At 45.3% G+C, this 19,002-nt stretch overlaps 1 protein-coding gene across 4 annotated transcripts; it reads right to left on the bottom strand.

The window, feature by feature from the left end:
* Positions 1-847: 847 nt before the first annotated feature.
* On the bottom strand, positions 848-18,265 carry PPIH (peptidylprolyl isomerase H). Of its 4 annotated transcripts, none has more exons than XM_058552132.1 (10): positions 18,162-18,265; positions 17,799-17,863; positions 17,456-17,479; positions 17,138-17,182; positions 16,868-16,910; positions 12,815-12,907; positions 9,293-9,380; positions 8,759-8,799; positions 7,884-7,973; positions 848-1,027 (listed from the first exon to the last, which is right to left on the bottom strand). In XM_058552132.1, exons 1-9 carry the CDS (start codon positions 18,225-18,227, stop codon positions 7,905-7,907), a joined length of 534 nt encoding a protein of 177 aa, XP_058408115.1. In that variant the 5' UTR covers positions 18,228-18,265; the 3' UTR covers positions 848-1,027; positions 7,884-7,904. The 4 variants fall into 4 exon arrangements, with proteins under 4 accessions (XP_058408115.1, XP_058408119.1, XP_058408118.1 ...); XM_058552135.1 differs by lacking the exon at positions 848-1,027 and adding an exon at positions 6,383-7,563; XM_058552134.1 differs by lacking the exon at positions 848-1,027 and adding an exon at positions 6,383-7,560.
* Between the last annotated feature and the right edge of the window lie 737 nt (positions 18,266-19,002).

Below are 19,002 nucleotides of genomic sequence, written 5' to 3'. Positions count from 1 at the left end.
CCTTGTATGTCTTGCCATCTCCCTTGTCCCCCAATACACTGAAATGGCACCTTTAACCAGGTTCCATTCTGTCATAGGATTTAGCTCTCTGCTACCTCTGCCGCTGCAGTTGCCTGCAGCCAGTAGTTAGGAGTCATCCCTGTCGTCCATGAGTCAGGAGAAAGAAAGTAGAAATGGGATAACACAGAAACTGCTTCATGAAAAAAATACCAGAGAACTCTCTTTACGTAACTCTTAAACAGTATACTCAGTGGGATCTTTTCATGTTGGGTTATTTCCTTTCAAAACAAGCATTTTCCAAGGCATGTTACTGTTTACAAGTTACCTTCATTTGCATTCTTTTATTTGACTCTTTCAACAATGCTATGAAGTAGACAGGTATGATTATCGCCATTTTATAGATGAGGAAACTGGGGCTTTGAAAGGGGAAGTGAACTTCTCAAGACCTCAGCTGTTTAGTTTAAAAAATGACCCCAGATTCAAACCAAGACTTTTGACTAAATTATTCCCACTTCATCATGATCAAGATACATTCTACCAAATGGTCTTAAAAATATCCCAAGTTAGTGACCCTTTTCCCCCAGCCTCCAGAACCAACCAAACTGAACCCAATAGCAACATCCTTGGAATAAATAGTGCTCTAAGACCCTGGGGCTTCCACTTCTTACCCAATCAGCTGAACCTGAGAGGGGACTGCTACAGCTGCTTGTACATCTGAAGCATCACAGATACACAGCAGGGCCTGGCTCTGGTCCATGCTGGCCTCTGGGGAGAGCCAGTCCTCCTGGCCGAAGCTAAGGCGTGAGGAGGCGGGGCTAGCGTTACAACCATTTACAAACAACACACATACCAAACCAAAAAACAAACTTTATTTACAGTTGAAAACTTAGAAAATCTTGGGTTCTGGATCTGTGACACTTCGAGAGTCTCTTGATCAAATAGGGCAGCAGCAGGCAGGGAAGCAAACACAGGGGCCAGGCCAGTCCAGATTATCATACTCAAGAGCATCACCCAGAGAAGGGAAAGCCTACAATGGCAGAGACGGGGAAGTCAGTGAGGGATGGCAGAGAGAATCAGCTCTGAGGAACTGGAAAGGGACATTTCCCGAGAGACAATACTCCCGCTATTTTCTACCCTCCTGATCTTCTTTTCCCAAAAGAGCAGAACCAGTCTGTTTCTTGCCATAGGCCAGACTTTTGGTTCCCCAGAGCAAAGGTGACAGGCATATAACACAAGAACTAAGAAAGAAACTAACATTTATGGCTAAGCCTATTATCTCATTTATTATTTACCCTTCACAATTCTGTGTACTATATATTATCTGTAATTATGCAAAGGAGAAAACTAGGGACCCAAGGGATTTAAAGGCTTGACAGTGTTGGGACTTTCTGGGCTATTTGGTTCCAAAGTATGTGTGCTTTTTGCCAGACCTTAAGATGGCTCTCTGTGGCACTCTAGAATAAAGAGCAATCCTTCTTCCTTGCAGGTTTTGGTTCCAGGGTTACAGAGAAGGGAAAGGCCACACCCTCTGTTATGGCCTTGGAGTTAGCTGTACTAAAAGAACAGGGTGCGCACACTCAGATACTACTGTCCCCTCCCCCCAAATGTGGCCACACCCTTCCTCCAGAGGACAGTGAGTCCTGGTGTTGCACTGCAGGCTCAGACAGAAGTTTAGCCCTGGGCCTCGAGCAGAATGTATAAAAATGTATAAATGCCCTTTATAAGTTGCACGGTGCTCCATAAGCTCTGTCATAGACCAGGCACTGTGATAGTCAGCATGGTCCCTGCCTCAAAGCGTTCTCAGTCTAGAGAAAACCAGACCAACACATTTGTGATACACTGTGTTAAATGCTCTAATAGAGAGATGAACCAAGTACTGTGGGAGCACCCAGGAGGGGACCACTGAGTGTGCCTACACCTGGGAGGAGAAGATAGAGGGACCAGGGAATGATTCACAAACTGATGTTAACCACATGCTCCTCGGAGGGGCTGGGAGGGAAGTAGGATTAATTAAAACTATATAGGGCCGGCCCCGTGGCTTAGCGGTTAAGTGCACGCGCTCCGCTACTGGCGGCCCGGGTTCGGATCCTGGGCGCGCACCGACGCACCGCTTCTCCGGCCATGCTGAGGCCGCGTCCCACATACAGCAACTAGAAGAATGTGCAGCTATGACATACAACTATCTACTGGGGCTTTGGGGGAAAAAAATTAAAAAAAAAATTAAAACTATATATATACAGTATGTATTTCTGTTATAAGATACATGCTCAATGTAGAAAATTAAGCATATACAGGGCAATATAAACTGGAAAGAGTCTCTTTGCAATCTCTACTCCACAGAGGTAACCATTATTAACAGTCGGCTATAGATCACCACCGTAATTTCTGAAATAGTTATTCAAAATAAATAGCATCATGCTTACACGATGTACTACATCTTGACTTGGTCACCTGATTTACCTTAGAGATCCTGCCAGCACATACAGATCTACTTTGTTCTTTCTAAGGCAATATAGTATTCCATTGACACGATGTACCTCGACGTGTAAGACCTGGTTACAACACTGGGAGCTGTGCCTTTGCACTGGACCGTACTGGAATGAAGCCAGATATTCTCCCCTGCCCCCTCCCTTTTCAGCTGGCAGGGCCTGTGACTCTGAGGGCAGGGGACAAACAGTGTCACACACCCAGCAGGCATGGAGATTTTTGCTGCCAAACCTCTGGTGCTCCCTAGACCCATATTTCACGGGAACCTCTTTTCTCTCGCCTGGACTCTGCATGGATACCTCACCGGCCTCCAGCCCCTCCTCCACACTGCTGCCACAATCAGCTTCTGAACAAAAAAATTCAATCACAATATTCTCCTGCTCAAAACTCTTCAGTGGCTCCTACTGGCCTGGTTCTTTTTGGTGGGTCAGGTCCCCTTTTGAGAATCCCAGGAGAACAGTGGACTCTCGCCCCAGGGGGAAAAATGTACATACTGCCTGAAGCCCATCCCCACCGTCAAGATAACATCCGAACCTCAGCGTGCACTGGTTCTCACCCCTGGCCCTGGCCTCCTCCAGCCTTGCCTCTTACCATTTGCCTTTCATACCTTCCTGCTTTGGCCATATGGGATTATTTGCAGTCTCCCTTATACTTCCTGCTGTTTCTTCCTTTTGTGCCTTTGTTCATGCTGCTCCCTCTGCCTGGAATGTCCTCCCCACTTTTAGCCACCTAGTAAGTTCTATCCTTTCATGTACTCAGCTGAAGCATCCTCTATCCTGCAGTCTTCCCAAACCACTCCAGGCAGACACAGGCATTCACTCTTTCCTTATGTGGTCTAAAACCCTGCAGTCCAGTGCTTTATTGTACTGTAACTGTCAGTTTCCCCAAAAGACTGTGAGTTCTTTGAAGGCAGGAACTGGGTTTTTCCAATCTGTAGCCTCATATGCAGCACGGGACCTATCTTAACTAGTGCTTAGTTGTAGAATGAATGAAGGACCAGCCCACATGCCACCAACATATCTTTCATAATCTTCCTCTACAGGAATGTACCACATCTACAGGTAATCCCAGAATGCGGGACAGTGTTTCCTAACTGTTACTGTAGCCACCATCCACAGGCACAATTTTTAACCTAATCACTATTCGTACTTCAATAATGCCTCACTGTAAGCTATAACAACTGTAAAATTATGTGTTGCGTTAATTATTTATTTGTTCCTAAGATGCAAATGTTAAAAGATATTCATCCTAGCACCACCCCCCCCCCGGAGGCAGTGCTACCCACATTTCTCTAATAAGCAGCATCAGAGATGCTTCTTGCAAACAGAGCATCCTGGGTCCTACCTCAAACTCAATCAAACTCTCCAGGGGAGGGATCTGGGAATTAGTAGGTTTAACAAATGCCCCAAATGATTCTTATCTTTAGGGAAATTTGGGAAACAATGAACGAAAGAAAGCTTCCTACTGTTTGAGACAAGCACCAGGTTTGGGGATCACAGAGAGGAGCAGCAATTCAGACTAGTGGGGCTGCCAGAGCTCACAGCCACTCCCTGTTCAATGAGACTCTCAGACTTTCAAAACAGAGGTTCCACCAGACCCCTGTGGTTGTAAGCAGCAAAGAACCCAGTTTAGACTACAGCAGAATCCTGAGGGCCAAGGCTTGTTTACCTATACCTAACCAAATTCATCATAAAAAACTTTCACAGGGTCCACTGAGATAAACCAAGGTTTCTACATCTAGAGCTGTACAGATAACTTTGTCTTCACTCAAACCAGTCAGGACCTGAGGCAAAACATAAAAGAGTTCTGGAAGAAAGTGCTTCCCAGGAAGGTACAGTTGACCAAGTGACCCCACCGGTCTTCTATTTCCTTCCTGTCTTCTTCTGTTTCCAGTGCCTCGGACTGAGGCCTCAGATGCATGAGCAGGTGATTTCTTTATTTGAATGCAGTAGATTCCTGCTGGACCAGTGCCACCAAGAGATTATCTCCTCCTGGGTCTTTTCTGATTGGAATATAGCAGGTTCTCAATTAAAAGATTGTGGTATTCCCCTGTAGCCTTGCCACTCAAAGTCAGCATCAGCATCACCTGAGAGCTGGTTAGAAATGCAAAATCTCAGGTTCCATATCCAGACCCACTGAATCAGAACCAGCATTTTAACAAGATCTCTTGATGATGCATATGCACATTCAAGTTTGAGAACTACTGCCCAATAGGGCTTGAAAACATCATCTGTAGAGGACGTCAACCATTATTCTGCCCCAAACAACCTGAGGGATCCGAAGTGTTCTTGTAAGAATTAGAGATACTTGTAACTTTATAGGTGGGAAGAAAAATGATGGGATAAATTCTCCTGCTCCCCAGAGGACTGAATCTACTCTTTGTCTTACTTTCTCCCCAGTCCCAGTACTCAGAAACCCAAAGTAGGGCACCTATCTGTGGAACCCCTTGATGTCAGACTGCCACCTAGATTCCCTAACACCTTAAAACCTATGATAGAAATTTTTGGTAGAGTTAAATGAGATAATTCAAGTAAAATTCTTAGCTCAATATTTGAGCACCAGAAGTATTCAATACATAACTGCTTTTATTATATTGTCCCTATGTATTAGCTATGAGAGATTCAGTTCTGAGCAAGTCAGGGTTAGGAGACTAATTGGAGCAACTACATGTGGCTCTTTAAATTTAATTAAAATAAAATAAAATAATAAAATAAAATAAAAATTCAGTCCTTTAGTCACACCAGCTGCATTTCAAGTACTCAATTGTCACACATGGGTGGAAGCTACCATATTGGACAGCACAGATATAGAACATTCCCACCATCACAGAAAGGACCGACTACTGGACAGTTCTGGTCTAGAGGGCCTCTGCAATGTCAAATGGCCCCTGTGGAATCTGTCCTGCTTGAGTTGCAGGCTGAGAAGAGGGGCTTTCCTGGGGGCAAAGGTTTACATGACCTTTGCTGGTGGGTGAGGCGAGGAAGGCTGACGATCGCCACCCTCACAAATCAAACCCCCAACAAGGATTTCCAGTAACCTTCTGTAAGGGACTTAGAAAAATACAGAAAAGAGGCCCCAAAGAATTTCTAAACTTTATTCTTTTTATTATCTTCTGTCCTCCAGTAGCGATCAGTGTTCAATCTTTAGAAGGAAAAGGACCTATGAGCTCAACTTTAGTTACAGCAAAGAAATGAGTGGGAGAGGGAGGAGAGCAGGTTGAGCCATCGGGTCCCCCAATACTGGCAGAAAGGAAAGCTCAGGGTGTCAACTGGGCCTGAGATGGGACCATCTGGCTGGACAAGAGAGAGGGTCACGTGTAGCTTCCAGCACACACTTGTGCATTCCTGCCTTAGCATGTGCTCACACCAGTTCTCTGCCTAAAATGCCTGACATTCTCTCTATTAACTCTTGTAATAAATTTATACTGAAGGCCTATAAGTGCCAGATGCTGTGAACACAAAGTCAGTCACAGATAGAGGTATGTATAATCATTAAAATGGTCTGGTATTTGACTAGATCTCTACTTGGAAAAAAAGGCAGAGTACAGAAAAACAAATTCTAGATAATTTTGTAAGTACACAAACAAAACTATAGAAATATTAGAAAAAATACAGAAGACATTATGATCTGAGGTAGTAAGGACTTTGTTTAACAAGACAAAACACAAAAGCCATTAAGGGAAAAAAGACTGATAATTATGACCTCATCAAAATTTAGAACTGCTGTTCAACAAAGGATATCACGAAAGTTAAGATAAGCAACACACTGCCAATTTTTAAAAAAAATATATATTCTGGAGAATATAGTCACAACATGTAAAAGAAAGAACTAAGACTCAATGTATAACTATTCAAATCATTAAGAGAAAGGTAAAATAAATTACATGCTACAAACATCTTATTGCATGTATCAGGTTTTTTTTAATATGAGGTAGTTTTACATGGATAGAGGGGGAAAAGTCTTCAACATAATGCCACGTGGAAAAAAAATGATGAATAATATAGTATGATGCCATTTAGGAAAAACAAAACGTCCCCAAATGAGAAGCCCTGATGGACGTACACCAAACTGATAAAGAAGTTACCTCTGGGGAGAGGTGTGGGATTGGGGGCGAATGTCAAAGTGGGGAGACTTTAACTGTTTTGGGTGAAAATTGTCACCAGATTACATTATGTTACTTTTATAATTAAAAATAAACAACAAAATGAAATGTGCAGACCTTGATTAGATCATTTTAAGAGCTGTAATGGTTACTTTGTGGACAACTGGGGAAATCTGAACGTGTATGTTAGATAATATCATTGTGGTTATATAGGATATTTTTATTTTTAGGAGTTGCTTGCTGAAGTATTTAGGGGTAAAGTGTCAAGAAGTCTTCAACTTTCAAATGGGAAAGGATGAAAGGAAGGAAGGGAGGAAGGAAGGAAGGAAGAGAGGAAAGAAGGAAGGAAGGGAGGAAGGAGAGCAGGAGAGAAGAGGAAAGGGGATGGGAATGGGAGGAGAGGGAAGAAGGCAAAGAAAAAAACATGTTAAAGTAAAATGATAAAACAAGAATGTTAATCACTGGTGAATCTAGGTGAAAGGTATATGGGTGATCAATGTACTATTCTTCCAATTTTTATGCAGGTTAAAAAAAAAAAAAAAAAGAAGGGAAAGAAAGAAAGGTGGGCAAAACACGCCTCCCCCCCACCTTAGCTGGAAGGGATCAGTTTCTCCCTTGAACTCTTACAATAGTTAACAATGGCACTCATAGTACTAGCGATCACCTCTGAGAAAGTGACATATTCCCCATAAGCTCCTGAAAGGTAGAGGCATCTGTCAATTCTTTGCCCCCGTCTCCATGCCTCACATGATGCCCAGCACAGAGCAGGCAGTGGCAAGTATTGGCAGGAAGTGAGTCCACGTAGGCTGAGAAGTGTGTCACATTCGCTTACAAGGCTGGCAGATACAAAGCCAGGGCCTGGAACTGCAGCACCCGTTCTGATGAGAAGTATGACAGGTGTGTCTCCTGGCTGCTCAGGCTGGTCCCAGCAGGAAGTCACCCAGGGCTGCAGCCAGGTCTTTCTAGTGGCACTGCTGAATGGAATTATAGTCTGAGAGTGCTGTCAGAAAATGCCTAATGGTTTTCAGGTTGATACTGTGTAAACTACCAAGTCGTAGAAAGTAAAAGGCCCTAATAACCCCTTTCCTTTTGATCCTTATGATGACCCTAGGAGATAAAAGTATTATCTCCGTTTGACAAATGAGGAAACAGGCTCAGAAGGGAAGTGACTTCTCCAAAGTCACACAGAGAGTAGATGAACTCAATCCCATGACTTCAAGTCTCAAGTTCTTTCCACGAGACCATGCTGCCTTCTCTGGGGTCTGACTCCTAACCAGGAGAGGAAGACACTTACCTGATTCAGTCTTGCTCTGGACTACATCTCCCCACACTGTGAGATCACCACTGGCAGCTTGGGCTTATTGTTGGGGCCTGTGGGAACATTCTAGGAGAGAAAGCACCGTGGAGATTCACCCACTGAGACACACACTCACCAAATATTTACTGATGCCTGCCAGCCTCCGTGTAAGGACTGAGGACACAGAGACCGATGTGACAACAGTCCATGTCCTAGCAGACAGGTAAAACACATAATACAGATCAAAGAGAAGATATACAACACTTAAAAAATATCAAACCTGTGAAATGTAACAATGTAATAAGTTATAAGAAAGAGTGTACATAGGGCAGAAGAAGCATTTAACCTGCTGCTCAAAGAGGTCAGGGAAGGATTTACAGAACAGGGGATTATTTGAGCTAGGCCTAGAAGGATGAATGGGATCCCATCAAGAGGAAAAGAAAGGAGAAGAGCATGCCAGGGAGAGGAAAGAGCATGAGCAAAGGCTCAGGGGCTGAAGGAGCAAGAGGTGGGGACATGTATGGCATATTTAGAAAAGAGGTAGCAGCCCATTGCAACTGGAACATGGAGGAGACAGTGGACTGGGCCATGAAGGACCCTGACTGCAATGCTGAGTGGGATTTGACCATGCAGGTAAAGGGGCCACCAGAGGCCACACCTCAGTGTGTGCTAGAGAGGCTAACTTACAGGCAAAGAAAACGTGGGAGGCATGTGGTCTCCCCTCCCTTTTCCTGAGGGAGGCCATGTCACTGGAGGCAGTGAAGACTGGGCCTAACAAACTGGAGCCCACTCATGGTTCTCCAGCTCCTGGACACTAGCCAGGTAATACGAGACCAGATGGCTGAGAAAGAGACAATCAAAATAGGACTCACCTCAATTTTTCTCATCACTAGAAGTCCATCAATGATTTTCCCTGTAGGAAGAATATGAGCTAGACTTTACTATTCTCATGTGCAGAGCATTTTCTAACTTCCAATGCCCATTCTTAGCCATTATCCCATTTGATCCTTGCACTAATGTCAGGAAATTCAGATTGAGTCTAAGTGAAATGGCTTGCCCAAGGTCACAGGTAGTAAGTAGCAGAGTCAGGGCTCAAACCCAGGTCTGAGAGATCTCAAAGCTCCACTGTACCACCTGCCTCTGTGTGGAATTTCTTCAGTGCTACCATCCAGGTTTCCCCCCAGACATACTTATTACCCAAGTGGTGACACTATATCACATGGGCCCTTCATCCTTTCCTCCAGTTCTCTAACCACACATGCTCCCCACTTCCCACCACTTTCACCTTCCCTACTATTACCCAAAGCAGTTATGCACTCTTGGCATGAGAATTCGGGGGCTGGCTCCTCTGGAAGTCCCACTCCAGGCGAAGGGGGCCTGGACTATGGGACAGGAGCAGGACTCACCAAACACTACATGCTTCCCATCCAGCCAATCACACTTAGAGCAGGTGATGAAGAACTGGCAGCCATTTGTGCTGGGACCACTGTTGGCCTGACGGAAACCAAATATACATGCAGTGAGTTTTCCTGGCCATGCTAGCTGGAGGGCAAGATTCCCAAAAGATTCCTCCATGCTTTCTTTCAGGAAACCTTACTGAGCATCTATTATGAGCCAGGGCCCAAGCTACAAGCCAAGGATACAGAGATGAACAGGACATGCAATCTTTGCCCTCAAGGAGCTATTCTTGAATAAATATACATCTCTCTTATAGTGTGAATTTTTATAATGAGAACAATTGTTGATGGGAACTGCATTTATTAGCCCAATACTGTTTATAACTGGATTATAGCTACAAATTATCTACCAGCTGAGCAAAGGACTGCTACCTACGCCATAAGCTGTTTTGTCTGAATGGCTTTGTACTATATCATAACAACGGCATTAAAAAAAAATTTAAGAAGGTAAAAGAAGTTGCTATGCTAGGAAAAAAGACTAATTTAATCAATATTTGCTTTTTACAGCTACACCCAAAATGCTTTATTATCAAATTTTACAGGAAAAAAGTATTTTTTTAAATTGAAAACCTGAAACTCTCTAGTCATATCCTTTCTCTTTTCCTCCCTTGAAATTGTTTTCACATCATTAAATTTGATAATGCATTATAAAAAAACAGGCTATAATTACAATGCAGTAATATACTTTGTAAAGAGACATCTGACTTTCATAGAAATTGTACTTTTCTACATTATACAACTGATATTCCTAAACGACCTTTAAAATGCTAAAATCAGACTTTTGGTTATCAGCAAACCCACGTTAAGTTTCAGCAGCACTGCCTTAAAACGGTGTCTGTGTAACTATGTGAATGTTTTCTTGTATACTTCCCTTATTTTGGGGAAAAATGGGTAGAAAATGGAAAACTAAAAGGACTAGTACTATTAAAACGACAGGTCTCATAAAATTAATACCACTGAGGCAAAACTGGAAATTATTAGATAGGTCCCTAGTCTTAATGGGATGCTTAATGGATTTAAATTGATTGATTCTGTGTTCAACTGTGAAGGAATAAAAATGTGCATGAAATACATTAAAGATATTGTCCAGGATCAAGCTCTAATTAGGGATTTTATATTATACTTTAGAAATTCCCTATGTAAGATGAGGCTATTTTTGTTTTTTGTACATTTATTCAGCAACATTTCAGATATGAGAGTAAGGGACTGCCCAAGCCAGTCAAAGTAGACCTACGCTTTGGAACGAGGGAGAGATTTCACTGACTCTGGAATATTCCACATGTCAGAGAAGGCTGGGACCAGGGATGGACTTCCCAAGGGTCCTAATTCTTTTCTTCCTCTCTCCCTCCCTCCCTCCTTCCTATCTTACTGCTCAATGTATAAACATCTATTAGCAAGCAGGTACGAAAACAGTCAGACAACATGTTTTTATAGTTCAGGGAACACTCCCTGTCCTCAGGCACTCATTTATTCATCCTTCCAGGCAGTAGAGCTTACTGGTTTAGAGAATAAGCTCTGGAGCCAGATGACCTAGCTTGAATCCTAGCTCCACAAACTCACTGTGTGACTTTAGTTTAGTCACATAACCTCTCTGTGCCTCACTTTCCTCATTTGTACGTATCCCAAAGGATGTTGAGAGAATTAACATGAATTCATTCATAAAATGAATTAATGCAGATAAGGCACTTGCTGAGTAAGTGCTCAATAAATGTTAGCCATGGTTCTGATTATCTTTCAGTCACTCATCAGCATCTGCTCAGCTTCTTACTGTGTCCGGTAGTAAGGCCTGGAGATCAATGAGACCCAGTCCCTGCCCTTGAAGAACTCATGATTTAGTGGAGGACAGAAGCAAAAACAATTATGCCACAAGATATGTGACACTGCAACTCAACCAGCGTCGGCCTGAAGCAAGCAGAGCCAAGGCTTCCTTCGATTTCACTGACTCCTCCACAGATGCTAACACAGGGCCATATACCTAGAGGGGTTCCAATCCTCGTGGTGAAGATCCGAGCTCACCTAAGCCGCTTCTGCACTCTTTACCTGCACTTGCCCAGGCTGGCTTTCCTACAAGGGGGCTTGCACACTGTTTGTTGTGCTAGTCTTGCCCAATTATTATGGCAGCTTCCTAGCTGGCCCCTCTGCCCCAGCCACTCCATTCCCATCTGCCACTCACACTGCAGCCAGGGTCTTTGTCCAAAAACACAAAGTTGATCAACCCTGCTCAAAAAAGTGTATGGCTCTCCATAACCTATGAAACAATGTCCACACACCTCATCCTTATTTTGGCATTTAAAGCCCTTCAGGAGCTAGACCCACTGCCTCTCTAGTTGTCTCTACTGGCCATTCCCTCCCGCACTCACATCCTATGTTTTCATCACCTTCATCACTTTCTGTTCCTTCTATGCCACCCTGCTATTTCATGGTCACATATTTTTGCAAAGGCTGTTTACTTGACTTGAAATGTCATTTGGTATAGAATTCCTTCAAGAACTCACATATCCTCTCCTCTGTGAAGCCTTGCCTGGCCCCTGACAGCCATTATCCTCACTCCTTGGGCCCCTCACAATACTTTTACATACACTTCACGCACTGATGGAATCCGGGACTTGTCATTGTGCATGTGTGATGACCCCATTAGATGTTAAGTGTGATGAGGACAGGGATCAGGTCTGTATCCTTATGCCTTATCATGAGGCCTGAAACAGAGTGGGTGTCAACAAATCTTTCCTGGATGAATGCCTGAATAGATGACTGCAAGAGTGGCCGAGCAGGACAGACAACGTGCCTGTTAATACTGGATCTGGGAGAGTGAGAGTTGGAGCACTGACAGAGGGAAATGGGTAACCAGGGGGAGGGAGGGCAGGTTGAAGAGTGACAGGGAGGCAAGTGGGGACGGTAACGGAAAATGAGGAGTGAGGGGAGAATAAAGAGAAGTGAAGGGGGAGGGAGCACAGAGGTGAATGAGCAGGGGTGGGTAGATGAGGGGGTTTAAATGAGGCAGGCAGGGGGACCACGAAAGGGAGATGTGTGAGTAGAGGTTATAAACAGGCAGGGGCAAGGAATGGTGAGGAGCAAAAGCGGGTGAGCAGCCAGGAGGCAGAGTGAGTGAATGGGCGCTGTGTGAGTCCTGGTGAGTCGAGCAATGAGCAAGTGAACACTGGGTCTTGAAAGCACAACCAGCTACATTCTGAGCAGCAAGGCTAAATGCCCAGCCACAGATCCTGGCTCAAACAAAGGTAAGAAAACAGACATCAGAGTCCAATTCTGGTTCTGCAGCCTGCTGGTGGGGCCAGCCCAACAAAATCAAACCAGACTGAGGGAGGAGGTGGGCGTGACCGAGGTGAGTCCTGGGCCAAGCAAGAGAAGGAAAGCATTTGCTTCCATCCCAAGAAACAGCACTGGGCCTCAAGAGGGGCCCAGAAACCAGCTGGCTTTAAATCTAACCCAAAACCTTGATTGGACCTCACTTACCATGGAAAGTAGGCCTGGAGCTGAGTGTCTAAGTTTAAAATTTTCATCTGCAAATGGCCCCCGGTAAATACTGGCGACTCCAGTACCATCACCCTGAACAGAAAGAAGGGAAGTGTTAGTAATTTGTGAGTGCTGGGCCCGCTGGAGCCTGGAGGAACACTGCTGCACCTAAAGCCTGGCTTCGTTCAAGTCCACTCTTACTCTTGCAGGTCATGTAGGCATCCACGTCTCTTTGATCCTACCCTGCAATCAAAGCAAGCCCCAAGCAAGGCACCTGCAGCCCACAAACTGGCCAGGGTATCTCACAGATTAGGTAAAACAGGTCACAGCTGGGCCTCTAGAAAAACAGGTTAAGACAAAAAGTAGGGCCGGCCCCGTGGCTTAGCGGTTAAGTGCGTGCGCTCCGATGCTGGCGGCCCGGGTTCTGATCCCGGGTGTGCACCGACGCACTGCTTCTCCGGCCATGCTGAGGCCGCGTCCCACATACAGCAACTAGAAGAATGTGCAACTATGACATACAACTATCTACTGGGGCTTTGGGGGAAAAATAAATAAATAAATAAAATTATATTTAAAAAAAAAAAAAAAGACACAAAGTAGGGAACAACAGTACAGTGATCATATACATAATCCTTCCCATTCCCAAACACTCTCAGGCCTGCAGTCCTAGAAAAGTACCCACTTACTGACTACTGCCCCACTCCCCAAAACTATGCGGGTGGGTGGGCTCTTGGAAGTCTAGTGTGTATAACATGATGCCACCCTCCTGGCCAAAGTTGATTGGTTCAGGGGAGAACGCCTAACTCACACAGGGCCAACTAGAGTTCACTCTCTGAGGATCACGAAGCAGGACAGATGTTCTCTTTGAGGGTGAGCTTGTGTCATGTAAACCTGAAGGTTGGATGTGACTATCTTCAGCAAAGTGGATTGGAGAACAGAAAGAAAATGCAACACATGTGTGTAGAGACCACTAGTGAAATAGAGAGAAAGGACTACTTTGGTTCTATGTGGCTTTCCAGTTCATAGTTCTATTTCATACTTTGAGTTCCATGAAACACCTGATCATAAACCCTCAATTTCTCCTTAAATCAAGCTTTATTTGCATTATCTCTTTGCTCTTCCAACAACCCTGTGGAATAAGCATTATCATCTTCTCCATTTTTCAGGTAAGCAAACTTAAGTCAGGGTAATAAAGCAACTTGACAAAGGCCATTATCTGCAGAAGCTGAAACAGAATCCCTGAGATTTAAAGGTAATGTTGAGAGGGTGCCAAAGACCAACCTCTGCCAGCCAGTCAGTAAAGGAAAATAATACAGGGTGCATAGCAGAAAGGGAAAACAGTGACCTAGTGCGGAATCAAAGGTCCCTTTTTGGGGCAAAGGCTACCACCAAGGGATTAACATAAGCCAGGGAAGAAAGGAAAACTATCAAATTCAAACCTGTACTTAACTAAAAATTATCAATAAAACCAAACTCTGTATAGTGGAAAGACCTGGATTCGAGTTCCAGATCTATCATTATGAGCTGGGGACGCCACTTCCTATCTCTGAGCCTCAGTTTCCTCATCAAGTGAGGATGAAATCACCTACTCTTTCCAGCATTGCCATGAAGATCCAATTAGATAGTGTCTGAGGAAGGCACTTTGCAATAGATATGGCACTGTATAAATGTGAGCTATCATAGCTTTAACTCCACGTGAATACATATAGACAGAAGGAAGAGATAAGAAGGTCATTTCCAGGGCCGGCCCCGTGGCTTAGCGGTTAAGTGTGCGCGCTCCGCTGCTGGCGGCCCGGGTTCGATCCCGGGCGCGCACTGATACGCCACTTCTCCGGCCACGCTGAGGCGGCATCCCACATACAGCAACTAGAAGGAGGTGCAACTATGACATACAACTATCTACTGGGGCTTTGGGGGAAAAAAAATAAATTAAAAAAAAAAAAAAAAGGTCATTTCCAATTTCCCAATAAACCTAGGAGACAAATCAGTTACTACATCATTCTCTATAGTCACAGTATCTATTGCTCTCCAGAAGCCAGAGCAAAGAAGAGGACAAAACTAATGTTCAAAGCAAATAATAGAAAGCAACTTAAATCTTCAACAATAGTGGATTGATCACATAAATTCATTGTCTATTCATAATGGAATATTAGGTACTATTAGAAAGAATGTTTTGGATGAAGACTTAATGACAAGAAATGTAGACAACCATTAAGTACAAAAAAATAAAACATACGTATGATCTTAAGTCTGTTAAAAATTATATTTGACATACACACATATGCAACGAGAAGAACGGCAGCTGTAAACTAAAATGCCAAGAGTATATTCCTTGAGAGGCAAGATTCCTTGAGAGGTGATTCATTTTCTTTTTTGCACTTTTCTTTTGCAACCAGAAGAAAACAAAAAACAAATATCCAAACAAATATTCTTCATCCAACTTATAGAAGGGCTCAAATTCTGCTTTTTCTGCCTCTTGCTCATTCTATTTTTTCTTCCCTAAGGGTAGCTCTGAGCAGTTGCTTCTCTCTGGCACTCAGCCTTCTGGCTGATCACTATTGCCTAACACTGGGGCTATGAGCAAGTGATTGGATGTGCCTGGCAATGACCAGCAAGAAGCTGGTCCTGTCCCTGCTAAGACAACATGGCAATACAGGAGTCTATGGGAAGAAAGGAAAGAGGGCAGAGAAAGCTTCTCAGCCCTCCTTACCAGCTAACAAAAAAGTATATGGTCACCCCAAGCCCTACTACCATCAACTGTGTGCAAACTTAAATGCCTACAGGGCAGATGACATAAATAAGGGAAGCAGGTGGTGGGGACTGTGGTGAAACGGCAACGACACACTGTCTAAAGGGAGCAGTTACTTGATTCCAACCAATTGTCTCTGCATGAGAAACACAGGCCTAGTGCACTCCTATTTTCCATTTTTTAGAGAGAAAACAAAACTCCGGAATTTTTAGGTGAAATTTCTCAGTTTTACAATATCATACAGGTGAAACAAAACACCTGAAAGCCTGATTTGGCCTAGAATCTGCCACTTTGTAACCTTACTTACATAGGAAAGAGCGAGGTCTAAAAAACTCATAAGGGGCCAGCCCTGTGGCCTAGTGGTTAAGTTTGGCGTGCTCTGCTTTGCTGCCTGGGTTCAGTTCCCAGGCATGGACCTACACCACTCCTTGGTGGCCGTGTTGTGGTGGTGACCCACATAGAAAATAGAGGAAGATTGGTAACAGATGTTAGTTCAGGGCAAATCTTCCTCAGCAAAGAAAAAAAAAAACCTCATAAGAGTCAAACTAAATAAACATACATATGAAGGAGAAAGAATGTCTCCCAGATCCAAGAAAATAGCACTATGACTAACCAAATGATAATAACAAAGACCATGCACAGACGTGGGTGGGTAAAGACAAAAGATTTAAGAACAAAATGTGGTTTATATGGCACTCTCCAAGATCGGGGGAGAGGAGGCTTGATATTGGGGACACATACAGTCCAGTCACAAGAAAGCTATGCTTAGTAGAGAAGGACTATTCCACTGGGCTTCCCCAGAGAACAGAGGAATCCCCCCCCCCCCCAACTATCTGCCTCTCTTGCTCTGACTCCTTGTCCACCAATCAACTTCTGATTAAAAACTCAGCTTTCCAGGCACTGTGATACCAGAAGTGGAAGGGAAAATGGGGCATAAGCATTTAGCTCAATGGAAAGGAACTTACCACCATTTAGGAGAAACAAATTGCATCTGATTTCTAGCTAAGTTTCATGTGAGTAATTTGAGTCTGTCATGGATCCTCTATAGGTATGCTGGGAAAGTTCAGTTTCTGGCTGTGAAAGGCTGAGATTTGGAAGTTAGTGATTCATTCAAAGTGCTGATGCCTGTCATTTAGTGGTACAGTGAGTACTAAAGGACAGTCCCTCCCTGGCCCCTCGCCTCATCTACCTTGGCTATTGTTCTCAAGCCTTAAGACTGGGTCCCTGTAGTAAAAACAGTAGCAGCAGCAATAACAACAACAAACAAACTCATAGGTCTTTGACAGGAAAGGAACAGTACTTACGTTAACAAAATCCCCACCCTGAATCATGAAATCCTTTATGACCCTGAAACAGAAAACAGAGGATCTTGAAAGAAGACTCTGTGTTTTAGAAAAATATTCCCTTAGTCATTGCAGTTTACATTAATATTGACTTCAAAACACAATGTTTATCACTTTGGCTTTTAACAAATCTTCAAATCAGTACCGGACAGTTCTATCTTCCTCTAAAAAGTCTAATCCCCCAAGGAAGTCATTCTAAAAGCCCCCAGGATGGCTCTCCAAAGGCCTTACCTGTGGAAAGTGCTCCCTTTGTATCCTATCGGAACCCCATCTTTTCTATAACCAAAAAAAAAAAGAAACTTGGAATGATGACAGGTAATCATAGGCCTTTCCAGTCTACCACACACTGGAGCCAAAGGGACTCTCCTAAAGATGGTGGGGAGAAGAGAGATAACGAAGGCAAATGAACTGAGGATGTACCCTTGGGGTATCGCCTTCTATCACTGTCACCAGCAATCATTCAAGGCCTGACAGTGGTTCCCCAATACCCTCGCTGAGGCCTCAAGACAACCCTCAGGAGCAGAGAAGCCAACCACGTCAGAGACTGACCTGAATTCTCCAGTGCAGAACTGCCTGAAAGGGAAGAGTGAACGATTCGGTCACCATGACATCACAGTTCCAAGCACCCCTAATCTCCAGAGGGCAGGGCACAGACATTGGCGCCAGCAAGCCCACCAAGCCGCCACCCAGCGTCCAGACACCCAAGCATACATATTAGCAACATAAATTGACAGGGGAACAGTGAAAACGGTGACTATACAGCCAGAGCGATACCCAGAGGAATCAGACCTCAAGGGCAGGGAGTGGACGGAGAGAGGCAGGCGGACCATCCCGCAGACCGGGGCCCAGCTTCTGGCTCGGTTAACCCGGCAGAGCCGCAGCATCTCCTTACCTAAAATTCTCGGCCGTCTTAGGCACAACGTCTGCAAAGAGCTCGATCTTCATGCGGCCCACTTCCTGCAACCGGGGAGACGGTCAGAAGGCCCAGTGCGAGCCCGGGGTCTCTGCCCGCGCCGCTCGGCCTCCCACGCCCGCCTCCACAGCCTCCGCTCGGCTCCGCGCAGCTGCTCCACCAGCTGAGCGCCGGGACCGCCAAGAGTCCTCCTCCCCTCCTGCCGCCCCGCAGGTCGACGGCTTCTGGTCCCATTTCACTTTCTGGCTCCCCGAGTCCGCAGCCCTGGGTGGGTGAGATCTGCCTGCCCGACCCCCTGCAGCCTCCCTTCGGCGCAGGGCTGGCTGGCCGCCCAGGCCTCACCTGGCCGCCAATGCTGACATCAAAGAACACCACGGGATTGACAGGGCTTGAATTTGCCACCGCCATGGCTCCGACCCGGAAGCAGAAGACGAGAGGGCGCGGTTCCGGCGAACGTCAGGCCCGCTCGGCGGGTGTGTTCTCCGACGCAGGCGCGGGTAGAGCCGCCCGCGGCCCCGCCCCCGGAAGCCCTGCCCCCCGCGCAGCGCGCTCTGCCTCCCTCGCCGGAAGTGGGCGGTGTGCGCGTGGCGGGCCGTTCTTTCAGTGCTGACCGTGAAGGGGTCAGCAAGCTGTAGCTCCTTGGCGTCTATCCCGCATGTGGTGGGGGAGAGGTAGGTGGAACAGGGAGGGTAGAGAAAAGCGTGGGCACTTCTTTGCTCAAGGTAAGCAGGCATCCCACTCAATGCCTACACCGAGTGCGGTACAAATTATTCGTGCTCAGGCTAGGGGCTCCGGGCTCGGCAGTCTCCAGGGCCCTGGTCAGCCCTTGCGCCGCCACACATGCTGTTTCTTACCCCTGCCCGCCAGTCTGTGAGCCCCACGAAGGCAGGAGCTCTGCTCATCCTCAGCGCTTACAGCCGGGCATGTTAGGCTTGCTCAGTAAATTCGTAGCCCTGCCTTGAAGTCAGGACACTAGAATTTTAGTTCTGGTTCTGCCAGAAGCTTCCACTTTTGTCACCTCCGATTGATTTTCTGCAGAGCAGCTAGAGCTTTAAAATGAATTTGCTTATAAGTCACTCCTGGCTTCCCCTATTTAGAGTAAAATCCAATTCCTTACATACGAAAGCTTACATTACGTTTCATTATCGGCAACCACCTACCTGGCCTCATTTTGTATCACTTG

Source organism: Diceros bicornis, chromosome 13, assembly GCF_020826845.1.
Source record: "Diceros bicornis minor isolate mBicDic1 chromosome 13, mDicBic1.mat.cur, whole genome shotgun sequence".
NCBI classification, from domain to species: Eukaryota; Metazoa; Chordata; class Mammalia; order Perissodactyla; family Rhinocerotidae; genus Diceros; species Diceros bicornis.
This window is presented reverse-complemented; position numbering and strand designations above follow the sequence as displayed.